General features: G+C 51.4%; 2 protein-coding genes across 2 annotated transcripts; one reads left to right on the top strand and one right to left on the bottom strand.

Moving 5' to 3' along the window:
• Positions 1-949: 949 nt before the first annotated feature.
• Positions 950-13504, bottom strand: MVK (mevalonate kinase). The gene is made up of 10 exons (XM_082491656.1): positions 13370-13504; positions 13092-13278; positions 11926-12073; positions 10500-10655; positions 7497-7600; positions 6387-6432; positions 5502-5592; positions 4930-5046; positions 1594-1747; positions 950-1249 (listed from the first exon to the last, which is right to left on the bottom strand). Exons 1-10 carry the CDS (start codon positions 13445-13447, stop codon positions 1098-1100), a joined length of 1233 nt encoding a protein of 410 aa, XP_082347782.1. The 5' UTR covers positions 13448-13504; the 3' UTR covers positions 950-1097.
• Positions 13505-13722: 218 nt separating this feature from the next.
• Positions 13723-18551, top strand: MMAB (metabolism of cobalamin associated B). Its single transcript, XM_082491485.1, has 9 exons — positions 13723-13821; positions 13915-13976; positions 14082-14175; positions 14577-14634; positions 15514-15586; positions 15981-16078; positions 16405-16469; positions 17507-17566; positions 17977-18551. The coding sequence occupies exons 1-9, from the start codon at positions 13733-13735 to the stop codon at positions 18062-18064; spliced, it is 687 nt and encodes a 228-aa protein (XP_082347611.1). The 5' UTR covers positions 13723-13732; the 3' UTR covers positions 18065-18551.
• The last annotated feature ends 3786 nt before the right edge of the window (positions 18552-22337 follow it).

Raw genomic sequence — 22337 nt, 5'->3', positions numbered from 1 at the left:
CCAATTCCCCTTAGTTCTGTGGTACAACTCATTAAAATTTCAGCAGTAAAAACTGCATTTACATTTGCGTAATAAGTTTAAATGCATTTAGGTTTTACAGTTTGACAATTGCAAGTTATGGTCAGCTTTTGAGGAGGTGGGGGTTAATTTTTTTTCTACTTCAAAACAATTAGTTCCAACCAAAACAGATTTGTGTTTGCTCATTCCCTGCTCCCCCTCTCCACCCCCTGTCCCCCCCCCCCCGCCCTGGCAGTGGTGTGCTTTACACACCCAACAACAGGCAGGGTCAAGGGCACACTTGTTTAAGGCTGAAGTGTGAGAGATCGCAGAACAGCTATTGTAGAAACGTTAAGGCCACCCTTTGACTCTGGCCACCCTCCTCGCAGGTGAGTGTCGCTGTTTGAACCAGACCTCGAGCACGCAAACAGAAGCCAGAGTCTGGCTATGGGCCCCTGCCTGCCAGCCCAGGCAGAGATTATGGGAAAGAGGGAAAACAGGGATAATACCATTAAAAATGTGCTTTTAAAATTTTCATTATCCAACTCTTCATTAGTATCACATAAGAGCTGTATTTAAAGGTTTCCTCTCCACTGTGAATTGCAGTCCAGGAGAAATGGAAACCCAAGTGTCAAGCCCTGAGCTGCCAAGATGCTTTTCACCCAAAAATGTCAAAGCGCGTTCTGCACATCCACCTTGCCAGCCTCGCTGCCCGCCCTCGCAGGATGCCAGGGGAGAAGGGAAGAGACACCGCATGCATCTGAAGCAGCAGAACCAAGCAAAGTGTCATTATCCGCACTGGAATCCAGCCAAGACCCTCTCCTTCTGCCCCTTGGGATTAGCACAGCAGTTGAGTAAGTAAATTCAAAACAGGATTTTGAGAGCCTGGGTCAAACTCACACCTAGCCCAAGTGTGAGCAGTTGCTCCCAGGTCCTCATTGTAGCCCCCACTCCCAGTGACACCAGGCCCAAAATTGGCTCCGCACCCACATCTAGAGGCCCACAGCCACACAGGAGAGAAGTTTCCAGGCACGAGGGCACGCACAGCTATCGCTCCGAGGATGCGGTGCCAAGAGCTCAGTCTTGCCAGATGCAGAAGCTTAACTCTCTGAGAGCGCGTGCAGCACTTCAGCATTTAAAGACGAGAAGGAGTGCAGGGTCACGCCGGGGGCCCCGATATTGGTCTCCCAGCATTCAAATCCACAGGCACATAAGTCTCGCTTGGCTGCTTCCACGGCCAGCAGGGAGGTGTCTGCCAAGAGGAAGGCAAGAGCAGCCAGTTAGTCAGTTAGGCCACTGCAGGGAGACCGAAACGGGCCATCGCACGTATAAACACATGCCCCCTGGAGCAGGGCCAATGCCCAGAAGATCTGACACACATAAATGAATGCACTGAATCGCCCCCGTATGAAACGCTGCAAACCACACCGCCAGACGGCTCTGCTAGACACCATCCCACGCTCATGACATGGCTTCACAACCCACCACAGCCATACGACAGCTAGCGTTATATCCCTCTGCTTCCAAACCTGACCCCACCAGGAGAGCTGTGTGGAACGGGGGAAGGATGCCCAGGGCGAGCAGAAGGTTACTGACCTGGTCTCAGCAGGGTGATGCCACAGCCGCCCCCGCCAGCCCCAGTCAGCTTGCTATGCAGGCCGTGGGATGCCGTGACCCGGCACAGCCTGTCCAGGGAGGGATGGCCAACTCCAATCACGTTTAAGTGGTGTTGGTTTATATCAAAGAGTTCCTAAAAGCAACCGCACATACATGAGATAAGCATGCATGGTGACAGAGGCTCTTCACAGCTACGGCTCCCTCCCAGGCAAGGTGCAGGGGAGCTGTCCTGCCTTCCCAGCCCCCCCTACGCAGCCAGCTCATTTCTGCAGGGAGTTTGGCCACCAGCACGTCTTGGGGCCCAGCAGCACAGAGCAGCAAGGTCAGGGCCAGGGTCTGAGCCCTGGGCTGCTCATCTGTCCCCGTCCCCCTCATGACTTGTGCTGCTGCTGCCCACCACAGTGACAGCGGTACAACACCTTCCAGACCTCCATGCTCAGGGAGGACAGAGAAAATCCTGGTCGCCGCAAGCTGCCAACAGGCATTTATTTCAGGTGCTGAATCAGAGCTCCCTGATGCCTCCTGACTGCTTCACCTCTCCCCTGTCACACGAGTGTTGAGCAGGAGACTGTGCAAGCCCCCTCACTGGCCGTGGGAAGGGCACTAAGCCAGCATCTCTCATTCCTGGCTGTCACCCTGCCCTGCTCTGCAATCCATCCAGCATAACTAAATCCAGGGGACTTCTGACACAGCCAAGTCCGAAATGGCATTGCTGGAGAGGCGACACAGAGTCACCTCCCCTTGTTCGCATTGTGCGGCACTTCTCCCTCCTCAGGGGCAGTGCTTGGGCTGTGAGCCAAGGGGCCTCTCACCAGCACCACGCTGGGAATCTGGCACCCAGTGTAAGTGGGGTCGAGAGGGTCCTCCCTTCAGGGGAGAGCAGCACAAGCCACTCGCCAAGCAAGGCTGCCCTCCAAACAGAGCTGCCCAGCTCTGATGAGCTGTAAGCACATCTCTGCCACGCTGTCCCGGCCAGCCACAAACACCACCGCTCCTGGAGAAAGCTGCCATGGCAGCAAAGTCCAAATGGTTCAAGTGATGGACAACATTATGCAGAGGTGGGAGTTACAGCATCTCTCCTCCCACTACTAGAGGTGAGGAATTAAGAAACAGAGGGAAGGGCTTCAACTGCACTCGGAGCAAGCCTGGAGCAGGACCAGGAACCGACACCAGGCCCCCAAGCACAGCAGTGCCCTCCCAGCTCATCGGCACCATCAGTGGATGAAGCTCGTTGTCAGCAATGCTGGTCTGACCTCCCGACTTGACCAATTTCCCAGCGCGTGGCTGCTGTTCCCATCACTGCCCCAGAGGGTATCACAAGCAGGGAGACAGCCAAGACGGGACCAGTCCCAGAGAGGCTCCCTAATAACAGGAGCCCTGTGCTCCCCCCGCCAGCCAGTGCCACCAAGCGCTTTCCTGCCTGCAGCTTGCGGTGAGCAGGAGGGATGCTGTGCACAGGGAGCGGTGGGAGCCACGCTGCAGCTTGGCAGGTGTCAGTCACATCATCCTCCCTCAGCTCCGCACAGGTCTCCTGCCATCACCACACAGGAGGGGACAATGCAGAAATAGTCCCTCTCCCCACCTCCAGAGCACATCTGTACTGCATTTAAACAAATGCGGGGAGATGAATTAGCCAGTCGCATGCAGAGCGCATATATCGCAAGTTCTGTGCTGGGTTGGACAGACGTCCATCTAGAGGCCTCTTTATATGCCTGAGTGAGGGCACAGCACTGTCTATGATGATCCAAGACACCTGTCATCTCCTGATCCAAAATCTGCCAGGAATCGGATGACAGCTTATGACACAGTAGACTAGTTCGATGGTTCAAATACAATGCTGTCCAGAACTGCACATTTCAGAAACAGCCAAATATATATATATATATATGCTGCATATAATCAGCCGTGCCTCTGTGGGCTCTTCAAGCACAAGACAAACCAACAGATTCAGGACAGAAATCTGCTCATTGCAGTGCTGCTTCCCGGGCATTGTATACAATGCTGCTTTCGCATCTTTCACATGAGGCTCTCAAAGCACGCTTCAAATTAGCCCTCTTCCCCGTCCCCCAATACTTCCAACAGCCTGAGCAACGTGGCATTAAGGTGGAGAGGAGTTTGTCTGAAGTTATGCTGCAAACAGACTCCAGATATCCTGCAGCCCTGCCCTCATTAGGGTCAGCCCACCCTAATGGGTGCAGAAACTCACCATCCTCTTGGTGCAAAGGGAGCAGAAAGACTTTGTTGTGAATCCCACGGGAGACCCTCCCGTGCTTGCTGCAGTCCCAGCAGCAGCTCAGCCGCACACAGTGAAGTGTGGCACAGCCTGAAGCAAAGAGAAGGCTGTACCAACCATCTGCTAACAGAGCGTCCCTACACTTCTGCCGCAGGTCGAGCTGGGACAGCAGCTCTCTGTGCCGTCCCAGACCACCCTCCTGCACCTCTGGAGCACACTCGTGGCTGTGGAGAGTACAACCTGCCAGCGAGAGCAAGGACAAGCAGAGGTCCTCACGGGAGGGCCAAGGGAAAGGATCCAGATGCCAACAAGGAACTGCACTGCTGGTACCAAATGCTTCTTGACCGTCCAAGTCACTTGGCACCCAAGGCCAGCCCAGGTTTGCCTCAGCTGGGACACTGCCACACATCCTTACCCCATGGTGGTATGAATCAGTATTACGGTGCTCTGAGCACTGCAAAAAACTTCTTCCACTTGGAAGCGTGTTTCCCCTCACCACAGCAGCCTCTCCTACTTCGAACAAAGCCAAGACAAACACAGATCTTTGTATGCACCTCATGCATCAATGTCAGGTCAGCTCTGGGCACAACTCTGTTCGTTATCCTCTGGAGCCAGGATGAGCGCAGAGCAATGGGAGCTGGCTCACAACCAGTCCATCACAAACCAGTGGCTGCTGGGCTTTCTGCTCTTCACTCCAGCCTTGGCAATGACAAAGCAATTGCTTCACAGGCAGCGACCGCCAGCACAAGCGTGGCTGGCCCGCAGCGCAGGGAGGCAGCGTCTCGGCCTGAACTCACTCCACGTTTCTTAGCAAAGGGAAATAAAACCTCTAAAGCTACAGGTCCACAAAGCACCAGGCCCACTCCCTCCCTCCCTGTGCACCACTGTGGAGAGACACCAGCAGCACTGTCTGTCCCTCAGCTCCAGGAAGGGCATTAAAAGCAGCGCACACAGACCATGGTTTCACTCGGAACTGAACATTTCCTGCTATCAAATTTTTTCTTAGCCCTAATGTTCTTTAAATGACATTTTGATGTTCAACAGTAACAGTGTCTAAAAATACTGGCGAACAAGCCCCTTACCTCCAGCACAGGGTAATACTCTGGTGATGGATTTGCAGGCATCGCTTCCAGAACACTTTGGCACTCCTGAGAAATTGCATCGATGGAGTCCAGCACTGGGTTCATTATAGCAGGGAACTGAGAAGGGGGGAAGGCAAGATATGAGAAGACTGCTCGCTAGCCTTCTAATACCACTGTGATAAAACTGCCCCTGGTCTCTTGGAGCTAGACAATTCCACAACCCACTCAGGGCTGCTCATTCATGGAAGCCCCCCCTACAGAGCAGGGCAATGGTAAGTCGCTCCCACCTGCAGAAACTGGAGGAAGAGAGGGAAACAGGCCAGAGGAAGGAACTGGTGATTTCTGTGGCAAGCCCTGTAAGTGCTGGATGGAGGGAGGAGGTGAGCTGAATCCCCATTCCCAGGGCAGCTGGGTGTCAGCTAGCAGCAGGCAGGAATGCAGTGAGTACAGGAGGGACCTCCCAAGAGATCCCCATGAGACCTGCAGTCCCTCATGAGGGGATCTGAGCTCACGAGGGTTATCTCCCCACCCCAGCATGCATCTCCATCCCTGCAACCACACTGGTGCTGCACCTTCAGGATCTTCTCTTTGACACCAGCCACCAGGACCTTGGTGCTTCGAGGGACTTTTGTGTTGGTCAGCAAGATCCTCAGTGTTGGCACCCTGGAAGCAACACGAGACATCTCCTCACCTCTTTCCTTCACAGTCCCCCAGCAGCTCCCAAGGCCCAGACAGCTACAGTTCGCTCTGCCTCAAGAGGCCTATTTGAGCAAAATACCCAAGATAAGGAGTCCCATTAGTTTTAAAAAAAAGTTAAGCAGGTGCTTCAGTGCTAGCAGGGTTCAGACTTGTTCCTCGTAGATACAAGGAACAACTGTACAAGCACTATAAATAGGACTGTAACGCATTTGCTGAAATCCATGTTTTTCAAGCAAAATTCTTCCTTTGAAATACTATCTGCGAGACTAGCCAGCAGTAGCCATTAACTGCTAATAGAGCAATTTCATGCACTGTGAAAGATTTTAATGGAGTCAGATTATACTTCATTGGCAGGAGGCAGAGGGAACATGCAGGACCTGGATTTGTCTCTGCAGCTTGGTTTTCAGGCAGTCCTACCACCAGGTAAGCAAAAAGTTCCCCCTCCCCACAATGTCATTTGCTGCCAGAAGCAGATCAGTTCCCGCTGCCCATAATGCCATGAAATTAATATTGATCCTTTGTGCTGTGTTCATCTAATGTCAGATAATGACCAAACATTTCATTGTTCCCATCCACCCCAACAACACTCGAGACAACACTCGAGCTACCCACACCCACGGCAAAATCTGGCTACAAAGCCCTTCCACCACGCTGTTAGTGATCTCCCATCAATCTCATACCCTACGAGATCCACCCAGTGCCTCTCTGACATATTCCACCCACCGTATGCAAGTGTTATTTTTAAACTCGAATATTACCTCTTTAATGGTGTGATTTTTCCTGATTGGTATCTCAGGGCTCCACCTAAAGTAAAATACATGCATTGTCTCAGTACACAGTGAGCTGAGAGATAACACAGTGTCGTAAGAGACAGAAGGTCTTTCATCTTTAGAACCTCACCCAGAGCATATGACAGTAATTGCAAGAAACACCAGCTAAATGAACCATGTTCCCAGACAGCATGAATCTGCCTAACCCTGCTGACTTAATGAGAGGGTCTGGCTGGACGTAGTTAACCCAATGCCTTTCCCTTTGCTCTCTTCTACTCTGGGATCACATTAAATATTTTTTTAAAAGGCAAAGAGTTTGGCCAGCGTTAAATCTTTACTGAAGAAAAGAATCAAGCAGTGATTCCCTGGGGCAGAGCCAAGCACGCAGGTTTCAAACTGGACGGAACATGTGCACTCATGTCAGCAGCTGTCCTTCAGCATGGAATTTCATTGTCCAGAAGGAATGTCTCACTTGGCTCCTACTTTTACAGAGGCATTGCGATTAGGTCTCATTAGAAAGATTATTAAAAGTCTCCAAGGACACTTCCAAAACACTTGGAAGTCTCTGCTAATTGAAACTAAATGACAGCTGTCCAACTGCATTTTCTACTGCATTATCCTTGGGACAGGATCAGGTTTCTTTGTTCATGCCAGAATGTTTAAATATCAGTTATTCACTACACGGTCTCTGCCCCACAGCACTTGCCTGGGGGACGCAGATCTCTGGTGTTACTGCAGCGAGGCCCCAACAGCCCAGCTGGCTCCAGTTCCAGCTCACAGATGGGGCAAGCCAAGACACAAAAGGATTCCCTCTATCCGGGTCACAACGAGGACCTGAATTTGTGAGTTTCTCATCCCTTTGCTGTACCTCAGTGCAGTGAGGCAACCTGCTCCGTCCCTGCAGCAGTGTCCCTGCAGCAATCCCAACCAAGCCTTATTAATAGCAGAAGTGCAACCTGCGGCATCTGCTCACCCCCTTCCCATAGCTGTCACACACTGCAGCGGAGAACAGAAACATGATGGCTGCTGCTCCGCCACCCCATCAGCCTCTTCTCAGCATCCACATTCAGTGCTGGGGAGCAGCAAACACACACGTACCCCAGGTACCGACAGCATTATCCACACCCGAGGGATTGCCATGGATCACTCGCTCCCCCTGGAAGGCCCAGCTGTTAATCAAAGTCAGCTCTTCTTCTGTCCACCTGAAAGGCAAAAAAATGACTCCAATACACAACCAAAACCAGCACATGCAGAGTGACAGAGAGAAGCACCAGAGGCCGCAGGAGGTACAAAAGCAGCGGGAACCATACAAGGCACCTAGTTGCTGTGGGAAGCCCCGTCACCACGAATTCCCTCTGTGCACTGCCTTCTTTTGGCAGAGAGTGGGCATCGCCATTTACAGCACTTAACTGGCACTTGGCACTTTCCTGCACGGCAGCATGTAGAAACACATCCAGCCCTGTGAGGGAAACCGGCGCCACTCCACAGACAGAGACAGCATGAAGGGCACAACCGCTACCCAGTGCTCCTGCTGTTGGCCAGTGGCGAGGGAGGGAGCAGATTCAGGGAGAAGATCCTAGCCCTGGCCTAGCGAAGGTCAAATTTAACTGAATGCAAGTCCAGACCTACCCGCACCTCCCTGACACAGCATGTTGCCACACATCTTGGCCTGAGATCCTGCTCACCAACAGGCAGGACGGTGTATTTATAGATGCAGAAGGTACAATGTGAGAAGAGAATAGTAAAAGTTGCATTTCACACGTGCAACTCCAGCCTCTAATTGCTGGTTACTCAGCCGCAGAAGCCTCACAAATTGGGTCAAAAGGTGTAGTTAGAACTGATTTACTATCTCCAGCAAAGACTTTGATTTTTATGGATTAATTCCTCACACTTCAAGCTGCGCTGGGTGCTGCCACTTAGAACACAGAAGGGAACCAAATGCAGATCCACAAGGTGTTATGCTAAAAACACAAAACCAGGTCTTTCTGTTGTCTTAAAAGCAGTCACATAAATTGGTAAATGCTTTGAGAGTTTAAACGCCAGCACAAAAAGTTTGGTGCTGGGTCAGACTCAGCAAGGAGGCCCCTGACTGAACATACTAACTAATGGGCTGTAGCAATACAAAAAAAAAAAGCAAACACAGAGCTGTCAGTTACAAAGCAATTTCTGACTGCAACTTCACCCCAATTCCACCACAGTCATGTCTCTCCAAACCCCGCTTCTCTGGGCCTGCTTCTGCAAGGCACGCACCCACACAACCACCTTCAGAACTCGCCAGTCTATTTCAAACCCACCCACTCACTCCATGCTGAAGAACTGTCTCAAACCTGGGCACCCCAAGGGAATCTTGACAGCCACAGGGAGCCAGCTAGCCCTCCTGCACCCTGCTGTAACACACTTGGACTCACACAAGCACACAAATACGCATCTCTGATCCTCTCCTGGAACACAGCGGTGCCTGCTCTGCAGTCCAGACACGCAGCACGCATCCCAAGCCACAATTCCAAACGGCCTAATGCACAGTGGTATCAGATATCCCAGCACCAGTGATGCTCTGCAGAGATCAGAGCTGGTGTTTGGTGCAGTGAGAACATGCATTCGAGAGGTTTTTAAAATATGGGGCCCGGAACAGGTATTACATGATGGAGCAGAAGCACAAACGTGGATTTTGGAAAAGCAACACAGTCTTACACAAAATAGTGGGAACGGTCACTGACCACTGATAAGGCGGGGCAGAAATTTTGAGAGCCACCTGCCATCGGGAAGCCGCTTCCTTTAACTCGCCATTTCCCTGGCCCTCAGCTGAATGTCTTTATCCATCTCCACGCACCTTTCATTTCACTTGCCAATATTTAATCTGTGAAGCATTCAGGAAAACAGCTCACACCACCGCTACTCAAAATAGAAGCGCAGTTTGCTGTAAACCACTTGTTTTTAATCCTCTTTGAGAGGCTGCGATTCTTCTCTACACAGGAGTCATTATATCACGCTGTTCTTTTCTTGCGATGTTAAGCAAAAACCTTCTGAAGTCTGACACCCCCATCTCTCACTTACCCCTCTGCACGCCAGCTGGAAGGAAAAAAAAAATTATGCTGTATTCAAGCTGAAGCTAAGACGTGCGAGCAGGGAATGAAGACATCCTCGCTGCCTGGTTTGGAACTGGCCTTTCATTTCTCATGCCGTGTGACTATTTGGGAGATTTACACGAGCACGGCATACAAACTGCTCCGCTCTAGGAACACGTTTCTGGGTCAGGCTGCAAACTCTGTTTTTGAAGCAGAACACAGTCACTCCCTCTTGCTGTCTCACTTTCAGTCCCACACAAAATCCACAGAAGCCAACCATAAAAGGGTGCACCTGGCACCAAGCACACAATAGAGGGTTCATGCCACTCCAGCTGCGATACACATCTTTAAACAGAGCCTCCTCAGACACACAGCAGAGCAGACCAGTTTTTCAAGACTGAACTCCAAGGGAAAGCAACTCAAGGGCAGAAGGAAAGAAACTCCCTTTCACCAGCCTTAGATAAACGGGACACTCAGGCAGGAGATCAGAAGGAAGAGAACCACATGCAGAAAAAAACTCATGCGCAAATGCAGAAAAAACAGAAAGGATCCTCAACTCCTTGAGGACTCAAAGCAAAACCTGGACAATGCTCAGGGACAGAGAGGAAACAGGTTAAAAAAAGTCACTACATTAAAGTGTGTGTTTTATTTGCTTGGCAAAATAAAGCTTTTTTCTTTTTTAGTATGCATATCTTACACTAGCCAAGGGGAATGGGGCAAATTTTACCAAGTCTCTGCATCCAGTTGCTTTTACCAGTAGAAGCAAATTGCAAACATGTGATTCACAGGTCAGAGCCCCAAGACAGGGCACACCTCTGCTGCTGGGAACACAGGGCAGCGACAGGAGAGGAAGGGAAAGGAACTGGGCTCAGGGTGCCACTGCTGTGGCTGCAGCCATAGCCCAGGAGTTGGCCAGAGAGATCAAGAGAGGTGCCAGTGCCAGAATCTGTGCAGGTAAAAGACAGAGGTGCAGAGAGCAGAGCTGCCCCAGGCTGTGCATCCAAGGCAGGGAGGCTTCCCCGATGCGATGCGTTACCTGGCTGTGGACTCTCCTTCCTTTAGAGGGCACGAAATGGCTCCGCATGCTGTCAGCAGGGCCGCTGCCAAGCAAACAGCATAGGCGGCACTTGAACCCAGCCCAGCTCCCGTGGGCAGCTCAGACCACACCAGTATGTCCACACTCGGAACATCTCTGCAAACACAAACACACAGGATGTAACACAACGACCTTGAATTCCATCTTGAGACAAGATTTCAAAGGCAAAAGGCGCCAATTAGGACTGATCACAGGAAAAGTTGGTTGAAAACTGGCAACATCAGCACATGCATACGCATCTGACACACGGAGGCTTCATGAGTGCTCAGTTAGCACAGCTGAGTAGCCTTGCTAAGCCATTGTACTAGAACAAAGCCTTGCTGAATTGGATCTATGATTAGCACAGCTCGTCAAGCTGCTAGCAGGGGCACTTAGTAACTAAATACTTGAGTAGCACCATAAAAAGACCCTTCAAAGATTGTTGTAAACATGATTTTAAACATATTTCTAAATAAAGCCTAAATATCCCTAAATCCATAACTGCATAGTTACATCCCACTGGAGCGAGAAGCTGATGGGGAAGATGAAATACACACCTATCTGTGCCCACACACCCCTTTTCTCCACTGAATGCGTCTGGGTTGTGTTACAGACCCTAACATCAATCCCAGGAGCTTTTCACTGGCTGGTGAGTGACGCAAACTATGAACCGATGGTTTCAGAGCAGGGTGATGACAGCCCCAGTGCTATCACCAAGCAATTCAGAGATTGCAAAGCAAAACACGATGCAGCTACACATCATAATTCTTTAACCTTTGATTCCTTTGCTATGAATATTGAAATCAGATTCTGACTTGGTTTAAAACGGCAAGCGGTGCTGCACCAGACGTTGCCCTGAGCACCTGTCCAGTAACTTACACTGATATCAACAGTGTTGGTCAAGTTCAGAAGCTGGAACAGCCTTGAGCTCCAGTTGCCCCGAGTTCTCATATTTTTCAGGAGATTCAGCCCACAACAGGGATTTGACTTAGCTCAGACAATGAATTCACAGCTCGTTTCTGCAGCAGTTTTTCTAACCTAAGACGGGATGAAATGAGCTGCCTGCTGGAGGGAGGAATGTCTGTCTCTGCTTCTGTTGACTGCGCAGGAAGGGTGGGATGAACTGCTCTGACTTAAGCACCTCAAATCTAGATGCCTAAATGAGAGCAGACGATTCCCAGCCCACCTGCTTGGAGCACCCCACCCACCAAACAGCTGAGCTCTGAAGAGTGTCTCCTGAGGTGCTCAGAACTTAAGTGAAGTGAGATTCCCTGTAATTTCTCATTTTGCCTCAAAGATTTGGGTTCTTCCTGTGACCTTGTAGAAGCAATTAACGGTGAACAACACAAGACAGCATGTTTATTTTGGGGTAGGAAGATAGCCTTACCCATACTTAGCTGAAATAGCCAGGTACATATACAGAAAGGCAAGAGTAGCAAGGCTCTCGGGAGCTGAGGCTCCGGCAGCGATTCCAGCAAACTCTTTCAGTGTATCCAGCTGTTCTACGCTGGGGGATTTAGATTCATCAAAGTCAGCTATGGAAGCAAGCAGGGGAGAATTTAAACACTTAAAAAACAGGGAATTGTTAAACTTGAAAGCAGTATCGACAAGAACAACATCTCCTGTTAGAATAGGCAGCAACAGATTGAGCCAATTTCAGATTTCACCTACAAACTTCCTACCTGAGGATTCATGATGAAACAAAAGCAAAACCTCCACCAGCCACTTTGTACACCCAGTGTTTCCACACCTGCACTGTATTACAACAACTGCCTGCTTGCCTACACTTTCCAGTGTACCCATCCATCACTATGTAGAACTCAGCAAGTCACATACTCTTTATTAAAGAACACGGATATTCTGATGTGCTTCACACAAGTCCAGATTCCAAATGGCCAGGAGCAGACATCAGTGTAAGAGATCTTTTGGTCAGTGCTGAGAAAGGTTACCAATGCTCTGACTCTGCAGACTTTGTTCTGCTTTCTGCTAAGCAAACAGTGCTTGTGAGGGTCACAGGAGTTAACGCCAGGTAGTCTGGAGAGAAATGGCATAACCACCAGCCAGGGGCTCCACCCAATACAAGGTGCTGCAGAAATTCTAGGGAGGTCTGGCATTGGGCAGAGGCAGGAAAACAGGCCCCATATTCCTGCTGTCCTCAAGAGCTCTCAACTCAGACCAGCTTCAGAGAGACTCTTTATGGCCCCCCATCAGTAAATACACGTGGATGTGGTCCCTGGCTGGCTTCTGCAGGTATTACAACACCTGAGCAGCAGCAGCACTAGAACAAGCCTCTGGGAACCTGAAACAGGAGGACATGACGACAGCAAGGGCCACTCGCAGATACCAAAGCATCAGGCAGGTCACAAGAGGCACACAGAGGGAGTGCGGGTGCCTGAGCTGGGGGTATGCAGGGACACGTTAGTGTTTAACACGCACTGCGCATGGTCACAGATGATGAGGCCCAGCAGCACTCCGCAGGGGAACCAAATCACCCCGCAGGGGTCCCAGCGCAGTCACTGGATAGAAGGCGCCGAGCAGGACCGAGCACCCCACACAACACACGGGCAGCAGTCTCCTCCTCCCAGCGCTTGCCTGCAAACCCCCTCCGCAGGGCCTGGAGGCGGGGGGTGTCCCAGCTCCTCACGACACCGACGCCGGGCAGGCGGACGCACGCCCTGCCCTCACCGCAGGGCCGCAGGCGGAGGAAGGTCCTCAGGTCCAGCGCCACAGCCAAGGCCGCCTGTGGGACAGGAGAAGCGGCGTGAGGTGAGGTGAAGTGAGGCGAATCGGGCCAGAGCCCCGGGAGCCCTCGGCGGCGGCAGGCTCCTTACCTTGCCATGCACCACGGCGTGCTCCCCGTGGAGGATCACCTTCCCCGGGGCAGACAGCACCAGGCCCCGCTCCCACATCTCCCCCAGCAAGACGCGGCCTCTCAGCAATGCCCTACCGCCGCCTCAGCTGCCCAACTCCAACCACACGGACTGACAGCGCCGCTCGCCAATAGGAGCCGCTCTCTGCCCCGCCCTCCTTGCCCTTAAACCAATAGCCGGGATCCCTGCGGGGGCGGGACTTCGGGAAGGCCAATCGGTGCGGAGTGGCGCGGCGCTGGGGTGACAGCGCGCGTGGGCACAGGGAGGGACGGCGGCCGCGGAGGGTCAAGGGGCGGCGGCCGCTGGCTACGGCGGCCGGGAGGGATGCTGGGGCGAGCGGCCGCGGCAGCGGGCCGGGGCCTGCGGGGGCCGCTGGGGGTAGCGGGGCGGCGGCAGCGGAGCGGGACGGGCAGGTGAGAGCGGGGATGGAGCCCGGGGGTCAGGAGCCGGGCGGGGTAAGGCCCGGCAGGGTCCGGCGCCCCCTCTCACGGCCTGTGCCTCCGCAGCCCCGACGGCGGCTCCCGCAGCGACCGGGCCCCGAAGGTCTACACGAGGACGGGAGACGCAGGTAGTGCCTGAGGGTGGCGGGGGGGGAGGGGGGACGACACACACCGAGGGAGCTCTGTGGGGCCGGGCCCGGCCTCTGAGCGCCTCCCCCGGGCCTTCCCCAAAGGCTTCTCCAGCACCTTCACCGGCGAGCGGAGGCCGAAGGGTGACCGGATCTTCGAAGCTCTGGGAGCCACCGACGAACTGAGCTCGGCCATCGGGTAACCCCCTGCCCCAGGACCCTCTCCCGCTGCCGGCCGTGGAGGCCCAGCTGTGTCCTTCCAGGGTGGAGGTGCTCTCCCGAGAGCTCTGGCCCTGGGCAGGCCGAACCCAGGCCCTTCCGTGCACAGGGGCCTAGGGACGCTGTCCCAAACCCCTTCCGTGGGGCTCCTCTGTGAGGAACGCCTCTCCCAGCCCCACCGCCCAGGAGGAGGGAAGGGGATACGCTGTAGACCAAATTTCTCCGGAGGGTCGCACTGACAAACAGCCAGGAGTGTCTAAATCCTGGTGTTGCTTTTTCATATGGAAAAACATGTATGTGCTAACATGGTAATTTTTTTATTTCCAGCTAATTCTGTTTTATTTTTTTTTTTTAAAAAAAAAAAAAAACAAACAACCCTAGGCTTGCTGGTGAATTTAGCAGTGAAAAGGGCCACGCATTTGTTGAACAACTTCACAAAGTGAGTATTAATGATAAGCCTCAACCAGTGCAGTCACTTCATCTGCGGTATTGAAACACATTCTTAAACTCTTTAATTTCAGACACAGTGCTTCCACTGACACACAGGAATTTAATAAATTTACTATTAAAATAAATAAATACTTAAGACACTGACCCTTGATCTACCAGTTTCCTTCGTGGTTAAAGAAATTTATTTCTTAGAGAGTAATCAAGTGATTAGTTATGGGCAGAGAAACATATCTCTAGATTTATTCAGACCTGTTGCTGTACGCAGTCAAGGACGCGAGTCTCGTTGTCACATCACCTCAGATTTGATATCAGGGCAAAGTAACCGTGTGGGCATAATGGTGGGAGACAGCTCCCAGAGTGGCAGTCTGTGAGTTTTGCTAATTAGCTTCACTGTGCACAAGAACGCAGAAGCAGCTAATCAGAGACTTTAAAAAGCTTTACCAGACTGCTTCTCAAGTACCCTGGGCTGTGGAGAAATGCCCCTCTTGGAAGCGGACGTGATGTGAAGTTGGCGCTGCCTGCAGCTGTTTGTCAGTGCCTTTCCTCCAGAGGTTACTGGTTCGGTGTTCTACCAGCAAAGGGATTATATGAGCACTCCCCAGTCTGCTTTCTGCAAAGTCAGCCAGGGTGGTTTAATGTGCCAGTGAAAACAAGTACATGCGCTAATCTGGCTTCTCATAAAGCAATTAGGGAGCACTTATCTGATCCCCCCTGCCAGCAGGCTGGGGGATGATGAACAACAAGGGTAGGATCTTCTTTAATCAGCACAACCAGCTGTCGCTTCCCAGAGCTTGCTGCAGTTGTACCGGAGCATCAAAGGCTGGTTAATGAAAGCGCTTCTTATTTTTGTCCTGATTGCCACATCTAGGTCCAGTGTATGCTGCAGGATGTGGGCTCCAACATCGCAACGCCTCTCTCTTCAGCCAGGGAGGCTCACTTAAGTAAGCCCCACAGTACCTTTCCTGAAATAACAGTTCTTGGATCGCAGCTGTCCTTCTAGACTGGCGCTGGGGGGGCTTTTCTGGTATGTGGTAGTTAGAGCTGCCCAAGGGCTGCTCCGCAGTGCGTGTCTGGGTGCTGAATGAAGTCACACGCGGTCCCACAAGCTGCTGCGTTTGTGTGACTCGAGCGATGTACGCTGGCCTGAGGCGCTGCCCCAGCGCTGACACCCAGCCACGGCTGCCGAATGGGGAGCCAGCCCTGCTCTAGCAGGAGGATTTTTTTGGGATGCTTTCTTAGGACTTACTGATCCAAGAGATGAGAAAGTAGAGCTCTGGCTATAGACTGAATCATTTCTGCATTTCTTTTAGTTGATTCTTCTTTTCCCCTCTGTAGAACGAACATCTTTTAGTGAGAAGCCAGTTCTGGAGCTGGAGCAGTGGATTGACAGTTACTCAGAGCAGCTTCCTCCACTCAGAGCTTTCATCTTGCCAGTAGGTACCGCTTACGCCTCTCGCTGATGGGAGAAGGCTCGCTTTGTTAGGGTGAATCTGCTCTACCACTTGCCGTGAGAAAACAGGTTGTAAGGCCGTTATTTGCATGGAAAATACCCAAAGAAAAGCAGAGAGAAGGACCCGGTTGAGTTAGATTTCCACATCCTACTGCATTCAGATATCTCTTCCCAGTTGCCTTGCTGTAACATAGGGTTCAGTTGCATGTGTGTGTGAGATGTGATAAGCTTTGCTGCAGTTACACAATGAGGTGGATGGCTATATCTGTTGTTAGCAGACATTGATGCGCGGTTTCATTGTTGTTTCAGTCAGGAGGTAAAAGCAGTGCTGCTCTCCATTTTTCCCGAGCTGTCTGCCGCAGAGCTGAAAGGTGGTGAGTGTTGGCTGTAGTGTAACAGAATAAAATTGATAAAAGGTGATCAGAATGTTACAATGATAGCAAATCATTGAAGTGGGAGCAATCAACCGTAGCTGTATTGCATTCGGTCAAGTCGAGCTTCCTATGTTTGTATTAGTCAAATTCCAGGAGTGCAGTGAGCAAAAAGCACATCTCTCCCTCCTCTCCTGAACTGGGTCATCCGAGCTAAGGACTTCAGAATGAACAGACAGGTTTATGTCGAGATGCATCTACACGTCCATCCCGATCTGGCTTGCTAAATGTATCTTGTAGGCTGGCACACGTGGAAGCTGGGGCACTGGCAGGTGTGAGATCCAGGGAAGCTTTTAGCAGCTTAAGACGTTACTGCCCCACCTACCTCATCCCTCTTCTCTATCGGGGATGAAAACTCTCCGGGTAGGGTCTGTGGAAAAAAAACTCTGCTCATTATGTAAATCACTTCCATGGAAAGTCTCTTGTGTTAGCCTGAACCTGCTCATCAGCAGTTCTGAGTTGCTGGGGGTTCTTTACTCAAGCCGCTGATGTGCAGGAAGACGTTTTTGTGGATGTGCTCTGCTGCGAGTGTTGCTACCCTGACAAGATACACTGAGGCAGCGTGATCTTCAAAAAACTAACATCACAGTCAGTGGTTTCTTGTCAAAAAAAAGCGAGAAAGAGGGCTGTACACCAGTCAGCAGGCAAGGAACAGCTCTGTTCCCTCAACAAAAGAAGGGGCCCTGTTTACCTGCAGAAAAGGATAAAGATCCTGCGAAGTGCTCCCATTGTTCAGTGTTGCCCAGGGATGAGTATCCTTTAGAGGAGTGGAGCTGCAGTTCTCCAGAATGGTTACAAAAAATTAGTGGCATCATTTAGCCACCCACCACAGGTTCCTCCTGGGGAGGTAACCAGTGTTCGCGGTTGCTGTGGGGAGTTGGAATGGGGACGCTGGGTGAGGCTGGGCTGGGAAAGTTGCTGCTGCAGCAAATCGCAGTCCTTTGCGTTCAAAGCTAGAAATTTTCCTTTTCTTTTTCTAGCGTGGTTCCTTTAGTACAAGCAGGGGAAGCAGATCCAAACGTGGCCAAATATTTAAACAGGTAAAAAAAAAAAAAAAAAAAAAAAAAAAGAAAAAAAGAAATCCCAAACCTCTACTCTGTACTTCTGGAGTGTGCCTGGTGTTGTTCCCTTAATCTTGGGATAAAACTGCGGGGTTTTACCTCTTATTCTAGAATAAGATTTTTGAAGTTTCAACAAGCAGCTTGTTAAAAAGTATTCTTGCAAGACCTGTATGTTTGCAGACACTGCTGCGGTGCTGGGGGAGCAGTCACTTAACTTTCTTATTGAAGGTCATTTTGGAAATGGCTTCTCGTGTGGTCTCCCATTGCTGTCCTTTACCTGCTGTCCCTGGGCTGTCACCAAATGTGCTTTGCTGTGTAGTCGTGCGTTGCTGGATACAAACACACTTGGTGTGAGAAACTGGTTTCATTGCTTTTCCCTTGGCTTCCAGACTGAGTGACTACCTCTTCGTTTTGGCACGTTATGCTGCAATGAAGGAAGGGAAGGAAGAGAAGATCTATATAAAGCCTGAAGCATAACTGGGAGCTGGAATGTTTGTTTCCTTGATCATGGGAAGCTAAATCCAGCAGAGTGCTTTCCCCCATCAAGGAAGGGAAAGAGAACAAGCCTGGATTGGCAACGCGAGCTGCCAAGAACTTCCAGCTTAAATAACTAGGACCTTGTTCGTAAATACTGCGAGGAGCACAGCTGTTCTGTTCACTGGGCCTTGTCCAAATATCCCATTGTATAACACTGCGGCGGTGGCATCGGAGTTACTGTTTGCCCTGGGTTGGAGCTGAGGCAGGAGACTTCAAAGAACTACAGCTGATTTCTAGAGATGTCTTCATTTCCCTGGGCAGTGGCAGGTGCTGTGGAAAGGCTTTGACAGGACTCTAAGGAATGAAGAAGAGAAAACAATCAGCTTCTCTTTGTAAGTCATAATGCTCGTACGGAGCAGCAACTGTGTAGAGATTCAGGAACTCTGTCCACAAGCTTTGAAATAATAAATGTGATTTACTTGTACCAAAGGGCCCTTAACTGTCATACTTTAATACCGAGCCCAGCATGCTTTTCTTTTTTAAGTTGCTTTCAATCCATCAGCCCTGGCTGAGGCTGAGCTCTGTAGATTTACAGGAATGCACTAAGAATTCTTTGGCTCTGGCTGCTTCTCTTTATGCATGTGAAGAATGTCTCCGTGCTAACAATCCAGCACATTCTCTGCCAGGAACGGGGCTCACGCAGGATAGAGGGATTAAAGGAGGAAGGGCCAAATCCTAGCGGTCATGTGCAGGCAAGATGATTCCATGGTTCTAAGCTCTTTTTAGGTAGCTGGGGTTAACTCCAGGTGGAGCTGCCCCTCCGAGCGCACGGACCGCTCTGAGTTTGGACACAGCATCCCCCTCTGGCTGCGGGTACCAGCTGAAGGAGCGGAGCCCATGTTTAGGTTTAGTATCTGTCTAGTGGGGACCATTCAAGTCACCGAGTTTGCAGATAAGGGGGTTGTGATGAGTAGCAGGGGCCTGGCGCCTCCTCAGCTGACAGCTAGAGTTGGGAGAGAGAGGCCAACACCTACAGGGGTTCATATCTCACACACGTTAACGTCCGCGTCGACCTTGGGGGTGTCGCTGTCACGGAGCCCTCAGCAGAGTAGATTAGAGCATGTCCTACAGCGTGGAGAATCTGGCCACAAACATCGCGATAGCAGAACTCACTACTTCAGCAAGAGAAGACAACCTCTGTTCCGGCCTCCTGATGGACTGAAAACTGCCCAAAACCCCGTATTCGGTATGTAAACAAGTGCGTTACAGCCAGCTGAAGGAGTTAACACCTTGCCACCCGTGTTGCGTAGAGAATACAGACAATTACAGCTTTGCAGTTAAGTCCAAGCCGCTTACGGCTTGAAAATATAATTGGGAAGAACACACGTCAGCCGTGGCGGTTTAAGGCTTCCCCTCCTCGTATGGAGGAGCATCACGGAAACCTGTGGGCGCCGTGAGGTGATTACGCGTCAAGGGTGCTTGTCCTGCGCCAAGGGCAGCACTTTTCGTGGTGGGAGCTTTTCAGGCAGTCATGCGGCTTCCTCTGTTCAATTATTTAAGTAGAAACAACCTTAAAATCGCTTCCCAAAAGAGTCTCTGGCTTTTGTGTTAACTTTTTAATCAGAGTGGGGTCAGAGTGAAGAATGCCCAGTGCTAATAGATACCGCTGTCTCATTATTCACCCTTTTTTTTTTTTTTTTTTTTAAACAGATATTTCATGGCTATTGTTAATGCACATTTTTCACGGAGTAATTTTCCAAGCCTTAGCCTGTAACACATCCCAATGACAAATGCTCTTGATTTGGACTGTACCGTCAGCTGCAATGTCACATCAGACATTTTCTCAATGCCTGCTCCAGACAGGCCATCCAGTTTTATGATAGCTCTGTCTCAGTGATCACTATTGAACCTTAAGAATCTAGAGGCTTTTCAAGTTTAATTGAATAAAATTCTTTGCAATATAAATTCTTCATGAATGCTATATAAATCAGTTCCGGGATGGATTTATAGTATTTTCTTTTTTTTTCCAGCTGGGGGGAAAGAAATCTCACTGCTGTTTTGGGACCAAAGCTAGTATTGTTTTGATTGCAAGGAGAAATAAATTTAGCTACTACGTTTTAACATGATGGAGAGATTAAATTTATTCAGGCGCACACTGCTTCCAGCTTCCCCCCTGCTTCTCCCTCTCTACCCAGAGACGTCCGGGCAATTGTTTCTGTGGGGCAGAAGCAAAGGGGGTCTGGGGTGACCCTGCTGTTGCAGTTAAGCGGGCGCAGTGGGGCAGGGCTTGGATTTCGGAGCGCGCAGAGACGCCGCTGAGCGCGGTTGAGCGGAGCAGAGCTCGGCAGGGGCCACGCTTGGCCCTTTGAGAGCTCAGAGGGCGCAGTGTTTGTCCTCCACTTTGCCACCTCATCGTACAGCTGTGTAAAAGGGACCTTTCTGTCCGGAACGCTGTCCCCGAGGTCCACGGGGGAGCTGCTGGCCATTAAGCTGCAGCGAGAATTGGGTGCTCAACCCCCCAGTGCACCCTCTGGACTGGGCTGGGAGCAGAGGCCAGTGGCGGGGGGACGCTGGGGCTGGCGCAGGGACCTTGTGCACCGAGTTGAGCGAAGAAGTTGCAGCATGGCCGAGCTGGCGTCTGCCGACAGTCGGGGAGCAGCATGCAGTAAGGCATGACAGCCTGGCGAGACACCGGGCAGGAGCCAAGTGTCACTAAAATGAAATAAGGGCTTTAAAACAAATAAAGCTCCGTTGCTCTGGGTTAGCGTTTGTTTTTTTCCCCCAAGTCCTTTGTCCCCACCCAGCAAATCCAGCCGCACAGCATAGGGATTCCGGTGCCTGCACCTCATTAATATAATGGGAGGAAGGCAGATGCTTTGTCCGGACTGACCGTATGCAGAGCCCAGCTACATTCCTGCCTAGCGGGGTTCCTTATTTATGATTACGTTGGAGCTGCCAGCGCAGACATATGTTGCTAAGGGTCGTTTATTCTTGTTTGTAAAATGTATGGCTGCTCCTGGCTTACACACTGTCAAAACTGGAAGAACTGGCCCCAAAATCTCTTGCTGCATGATTGGATCAGATGCCTGTACATCTGTTAGCGCTGTAGGAGCTGTAAAATGAAATAAGTTTCACTATAACTCAAGCACCTCTATTACCGCCACAATGTGTAAGCGGCAGAGCCGGCTGCTGCTCTTGCAGAAATGACACAAACATACATTTTGCCAAGTCATATGTAAATTTATACATGGCAGCGTTTCCTCTGCGGAGGCACAGAAGGGAGGACCAGTGCGCGTGTGCCCCCACCTCGATAGGACCCCCCTGGCCCAGGGGCTTGCCGCAGTGCTGCATCTGGAAGGTGAGTTTTGGGGTGCACGGCCCCGGCAATGGGGAGCCAGCAGCAGTCCTGCACTCCTCCTCTCAAGCTGGAGGACCAGAAGGGACCACATCTGCCATCGAGTCAAGTCCTCTGCAGTCGCAGGTCCCTGAAATACTCATTTTTGCCTGGAAGAGGTGAAAGAAAAACCCTCCCCACCCGAACAGCTCGTGCTGCAGCAAGGTAAGACCTGGCTGGAAAAGGGCAGGCGCGCAGATAGGGTGCTCCAGGGTGAGAGCCGCCATCCGTCCCTGCATCAGACAAAGCCAAATCGGCCCATTGGTGTTGAGGAAAGGGCTGTCGTGGTGCCTCAGCTCCACCTCTGCTGCAGCCTGGCAGAAAGCGCCCACCTCTGTGCCCCGTCCCTGCTACAGCAGCGCGGAGAGGCACAGAGTGCCATAGCTGATGCTCCAACCGCCCCAGGGTGAAGGTGAAGCTGCACAGGGTCCATATCGAAGAACTCGACCTTAGAAACAGCCATAAAAGCACATTTCTGAACAGCCAGTTAAGTACCGCTCGCCCAGGAGGCGGCGGTGCCAAGCCAGTGCCACATAGGTCTGACCGCTCCATCACCCAGTCAGGTCACCGTCGCGCTGCGGGAGCTGCTGCGTGTCGCAGGAAATGTGAGCAAACACAAAAATAAGGTGCAGGAACACCTTACCCTCAACCTGCTCAGTGAGGCGGAGACCAGAGCTCTCCAAACCCTCCTCCCTCTCCATCCCAACCAGCCCCGGCTCAGAGCGCGGGCCAAGGGGTTGTGCAAAACAGGGGTCTCAAATGGAGAGAATACCGGTCCGCGGCGTGAGTCAGGGGCTTGGGACAGTCTGCAGGAGCAGCGAGAGGAGCTGTCTGCTCCCAAAACACGCCTGTGCCTGCACTGCAGCAGCGGTGCCGTGG

Source organism: Vanellus vanellus (genome assembly GCF_965231255.1).
Source record: "Vanellus vanellus genome assembly, chromosome: 16".
In the NCBI taxonomy this organism is placed as follows: domain Eukaryota; kingdom Metazoa; phylum Chordata; class Aves; order Charadriiformes; family Charadriidae; genus Vanellus; species Vanellus vanellus.
This window is presented reverse-complemented; position numbering and strand designations above follow the sequence as displayed.

What these genes read in the sequence shown, in the direction of transcription:
- MVK (XM_082491656.1), bottom strand. Translation starts at nt 13,447, where the DNA reads ATGTGGGAGCGGGGCCTGGTGCTGTCTGCCCCGGGGAAGGTGATCCTC. An exon ending in GCTATTTCAGCTAAGTATGG is followed by an intron (nt 10,656 to 11,925) that starts GTAAGGCTATCT and finishes TTGTGTTTGCAG; the next exon opens with AGATGTTCCGAGTGTGGACA. An exon ending in AAAATCACACCATTAAAGAG is followed by an intron (nt 5,593 to 6,386) that starts GTAATATTCGAG and finishes TGTTGCTTCCAG; the next exon opens with GGTGCCAACACTGAGGATCT.
- MMAB (XM_082491485.1), top strand. Translation starts at nt 13,733, where the DNA reads ATGCTGGGGCGAGCGGCCGCGGCAGCGGGCCGGGGCCTGCGGGGGCCG. An exon ending in TTGTTGAACAACTTCACAAA is followed by an intron (nt 14,635 to 15,513) that starts GTGAGTATTAAT and finishes TGCCACATCTAG; the next exon opens with GTCCAGTGTATGCTGCAGGA. An exon ending in TCAGAGCTTTCATCTTGCCA is followed by an intron (nt 16,079 to 16,404) that starts GTAGGTACCGCT and finishes TTGTTGTTTCAG; the next exon opens with TCAGGAGGTAAAAGCAGTGC.